The sequence below is a fragment of the Engraulis encrasicolus genome, chromosome 17 (assembly GCF_034702125.1).
Source record: "Engraulis encrasicolus isolate BLACKSEA-1 chromosome 17, IST_EnEncr_1.0, whole genome shotgun sequence".
Taxonomy (NCBI): domain Eukaryota; kingdom Metazoa; phylum Chordata; class Actinopteri; order Clupeiformes; family Engraulidae; genus Engraulis; species Engraulis encrasicolus.
The window spans coordinates 46,855,747-46,860,746 of NC_085873.1; the positions used below are offsets into that span (position 1 = coordinate 46,855,747).

The window sequence follows — 5,000 nt, forward strand, 5'->3', positions numbered from 1 at the left end:
ATGCATTAGCTGCCCACACTGTGTACATTAATGGCACTAGCATTAGCCGCCCCACACTGTATACATTAATGGCACTAGCTAATGCTACATCAGCGAACGCTACAGTACACATCCGACTCACAGCAGAAGTGATTGCGCCCCGTTTCACTTTAACCCTTTGAGGAGTACCATCACAAATATGTAATTAGAATTTTGCCAGAATTTTGGGTTCTCATTATGATGTCACAAGGACTTTGAAGTCAAGAGTTCTATGGGAGCTGTAGAGTGTTCAAGTGAAATTCTAGAAGAACTGGGAAAAATCCTTACTCCTAAAGGTTTCACTTTAAAGGGCGTATGTATTGGATTGTTATGTTAGCGCGTGCATTGTCACAGCCAGGGCCGGATTAAGATGGCCCGGGGCCCCTAGGCTACAAGTTGATGTGGGGCCCCTCGGAAAGCAAATTTTGTGACAAATTTACATGGAGAGTGTCATAATTACATGCTACACGTAGGAATTAGGGACAACACGTTGACCAACTGTACTCAACATGACAGATGAATATTTTAATATTGCATCTTGTCATAATTCTGCAATTTCTCACTTTTGACCAATCGGGGGCCCCATAGCAGGTGGGGGCCCCTAGGATGCAGCCATATCTAGCCTGTGCATTAACCCGGCCCTGGTCACAGCTCTTCAGTGTGACCAAAGAAAGTAGATCTAACAAGAAGCGTCATTTTGTTTCTTTTCCGGTATCCACTTTATGTCGGGTGAACGCCCCTTTAGGAGACCTTCGGTTAGGAGACCTTCGGAGTCCTGAGGTTGAGAATCAATGAAGTCCCCTTAGCGCTGTAGATGGCGGTAGCACCCGTCGTGTGCAAACCCCACAAAAATAGAAGAAGAAGGAGGGACAACGCCCCCTTAGGAGACCGAATTTTGAGCACTCGCTTTTGCATTGAGTGGGCGTGTTTCGAGTCCTCTTTATTAAATATCCAACCTCTTTGGTGTGACTTTTGGGTGTTGTGCAGGCGTCCGGCGTCCCCACCCAGAATGCAGCTGTGTGTTAGCACTCTATGGAGATGAATATGTTTCACTTGAGAATGAGGCGGAATAGTTTGCTGGGAAACGAAATTCCACATTTTTCTACATGTGCGCACACAGCCATTTCACTCACACACACACACACACACACACACACACACACACACACACACACACACACGCACGCACGCACACAAAATTACGTGTGAGAAATAAAAAAATAAAAAAATGGGTTAACAAGGATACACAAGGTAAATCATAAGACCTTTTATTGTACCAGTGTTGGTCTGACTGGACAGATGCATGTATGCTTGCGGTCTGAACAGTAGAATACAGTCTGACTGACTAGGAGGCAGAAAACCGTGTGTGTGGTTTCATGGTTGTCGCATGTAACAAAAACATCACCGACAAGAAGAACCATTATGAGTCTTGTTGTTTATGTTGGCCTACATTCAGGAATTATGGGTATCTGTTTACAGTGGAGATGTTTCAGGGGAGAAAACAAGAAATAAATATAAGAAGCAGTAAGTACAGTTTGCACTGCAATGCTTTTGGGGGAAAAAAATCTATTTTTAGCATAAATGCAGACTAAAATTGAAGAAAAAGAAAAGAAAAACAAATAACAGCCATTTGGTTTAATTCAAAATTACATTGCATTGGAGTGACTACAGTAACAGAGAAAATAAATCAGAACTGTTCATGTTTTGTTTGTTGCTTCGAGGATGTGCATGTGTGTGTGTGTGTGTGCGCGTGCGTGCGTGTGTGTGTGTGTGTGTGCGCGTGCATGTGTGTGTGTGTGTGTGTGCGCGTGCGTGCGTGTGTGCATGTGTGTGTGTGTGTGGTCTGGGTTTGTCATGGGATTTGGTGCATAGGGCATTTTGCCACCCACCGCAAAAGATCATTACAGAAAAATAGTTCTGTACATTAGTCATTTACAACATGATGCAACATTTTTCTTTCTTTTTTTTTGATGGTACACTTATAAATAATTTATCTGCTATATTTACACACATAACACGCATACACACTCCTTGCATTGCATTTATCACATCACAAGCTACCTTGTGTAAAATGTTGGATGAGGTCTGTTGATGTTTTTTTTTTTTTAAAGTCCTACATCAAGTTTTCTATGCATTTGAATATGTTCAACATCCTCTTGTCCCTGGCTTGCTTTCAAATTCCCTGCTTTTGGTTTGTTTGTGTGCCATTTTATTGCATCATTCTAACACACTGTATTATCGCCAATAGCATCTTCACAAGCAGAGGTGGTCGGGAACTGTAATGGATAGCAAAAGTGTAGCACCTCAAGATTTCGTCGAGTTCCCTCAGTAGCTGAAGTAAAACCTAAAGGGGGTACCAGTAGGTTAAGGAAGAAAAATCCGCACTCACAAACTACGTCTCATTATTTATTTATATTACCACCATGTCCAAGAAGCAAACGCGTTTCGGCTATCAAGCCTACATCAGTGCGTGGTAGGTGGTACGCACTGATGAAGGCTTGATAGCCGAAACGCGTTTGCGTTTTGGACATGGTGGTAATATAAATAAATAATGAGACGCAGTTTGTGAGTGCGGATTTTTCTTCCTTAAGTTGATACATTTTACAGCGCACCCAAAGACTTTCGTTTTTTCCAAGAAGTTGAGCGCGTCCTTTGCCAATACCAGTAGGTTACCCCGATGCAGAACATGTGCTACCACCGAGGTCCATAACCAGATTTTGGCAGGAGCTGTAATGTAAAGTACTTCCCACATACTGTCCACTACACTTACATATGTATAGCCTACGTTCTGTTTGTTCAGACCTTATGCAGGTGAGAATACAATTACCTGAAGAAGGTCTGATTGACCGAAACATTGTGAGCAATAAAATGCAAGTTGGTTACAACCAACGCACCCATTCTGATTGAGGGGTGCAAAAGCATCATATGCGGAACTGCAAGAGGTTGCAAAAACAACCTTCCGTGTCATTCTCATTCTTGTTCTCAGCCTATGAACCAAGGATTGGAGGGAGAGCAAAAAGCAGTGGAAGCACCCAATAGGTCTGGTTCTTGAGCAACAGACACTCACCAAGGCTGGAGCCATATGGGGCACCTAAGTCACACCCTCAACTTCCTGGTTCAGTCAAAAAATAATTACTGGGCTTGAAAATGAGTGTTTTTTTGACACCAATACAAACCTTGGACCTCCACCTGTGCACCAAAAATCACTCATTTTCAAGCCCAGTAACCATTTTTAGACTCCCCCGGCCCCATGAACCAGGAAGTAGAGGGCGTGACTTAGGTGCCCCATTGGAAGTGAGGGGTATATTGACAAAGGGCCTGTGGCCTTCAACCCTTACCCAGCGTTCACACGGGCACTAAACCGTTGACGAATACCATCGACTTTACACGGGCGGGTGCGAAAATGAGTGTGGGGTCAGATCCGTTCAGAATTTTGACATTTGCAGAGGACCTGCCAGCCAATCAGACTGTGTGTACAAAATTGACACTTGAAAAGATAACCTCCATTCAGTCACTGACAACGGTAAATGAAGGGTGCCAGTATGAACGAAGAGTTATAGTCTTGCAGGTGAGGAGGGAGTGCATGTTTCTCTTTTATTTCAATATGTAATACTCTTTTACACTCTTTCACTCATTCTCATCACCTCTTAGGCAAAGCATAGAAGGGTAGAGAGGTTGGGGAATCGGGTAAAGCGTGGCGAAACAGACTTTCAGTAGTTGTGGCGAAAAGCTCCCCCTCAATCACATTCTCTTCCTCAGCCTCTAATAAAAGTCCTTTACAACGTACTTAGCGACTCTCTTAACAACGCGTCTCACGGCGTGCTGACCAGACTGCTGTCGTCGGTAACCATAGCGACAACAGCAGTAGCACCGGCCGCAGCAGCCACACCTGCGCCAGGTAACGCATCCGCCAGACTGCTGTCGTCGGTAACCATAGCGACAACGGCACCGGCCGCACCTGCCACACCAGGTAATGCGGCGGCGGCGGCATCCGAGGCGGCGTCCCGCTGCGGCTGCCTGCTCTTGCACGTGAGCGCCAGCAGGAGGAGCATGGGCAGGTGCCACAGGCTGCAGAAGAAGAGCTTGCGCGCGTTCTGGCGGTCGGCGCGGCGGTAGAAGCGAAACGCCAGGTAGGTGATGTACAGGTTGATGGGCAGCGAGGCCAGCGGGAAGATCCAGGTGGTGAGGCCCGTGAGCGGCGCCAGGGACGACATGCCCAGCAGGCCCACGCAGTGGCGCAGGGCCACGCGCCGACACAGGTCCGGGTGGGTGACGGACATCATGCGGTAGCCGCCGCGCGAGTAGTCCTCGCGCAGGTTCCAGCTCAGCGCGTTGAAGTGCGGGAACTGCCAACTGTAGAGGAAGCCGCCCAGGAGGAGGGCACCTGCGGAGGAGGAGGAGCAAGAGGAGGAGGAAGAGGAAGAGGAAGAGGAGGAGGAGGAGGAGGGAGGGAGAGGAGGAGGAAGAGGAGGAGGGAGAGGAGAGGGAGAAGAGGAAGGGAGGAAGAGGAGGAGGGAGGGAGGGACAAGAGAGGAAGAGGAGGAGGAGGGAAGAAGGAGGGAGGGAGGAGGAGGAGGAGGAAGAGGAGAGGAAGAGGAGGAGGGAGGGAGGGACAAGAGAGGAAGAGGAGAGGAAGAGGGAGGGAGAGGAGAGAGGGAGAAGGAAGAAGGAGGGAGGGAGGGAAAAGAGAGGAAGATGAGGAGGAGGAGGAGGAGGAGGAAGAGGAGAGGAAGAATGGGGGAGGGAAGGAGGGAAAAGAGAGGAAGAGGAAGAGGAGAGAGAGGGAGAGAGAGAGATAGAGAGATTGTTAAAACTTCTTGATCAGAACACAGTCTATACATCATACATACATCAGGTATCACAGGTGGAGGACGTGAAGGAAAGGCCAGCTGTACAGGAAGCAGCCAAGCAACAGTACACCTGTAGAGAAGAGGAGAGAGAGAGAGAGAGAGAGAGAGAGAGAGAGAGAGAGAGAGAGAGAG

General features: G+C 47.6%; 1 protein-coding gene across 1 annotated transcript in view; it reads right to left on the bottom strand.

The window, feature by feature from the left end:
- Positions 1 to 3,272: 3,272 nt before the first annotated feature.
- Positions 3,273 to 5,000, bottom strand: part of LOC134466892 (protoheme IX farnesyltransferase, mitochondrial) — a 112,274-nt gene continuing 110,546 nt past the window's right edge. Inside the window, exon 8 of the mRNA XM_063220790.1 lies at positions 3,273 to 4,402. Coding sequence (XP_063076860.1) covers positions 3,831 to 4,402 — 572 coding nt within the window. The 3' untranslated portion in view covers positions 3,273 to 3,830. The remainder of the gene's footprint in view (positions 4,403 to 5,000) is intronic.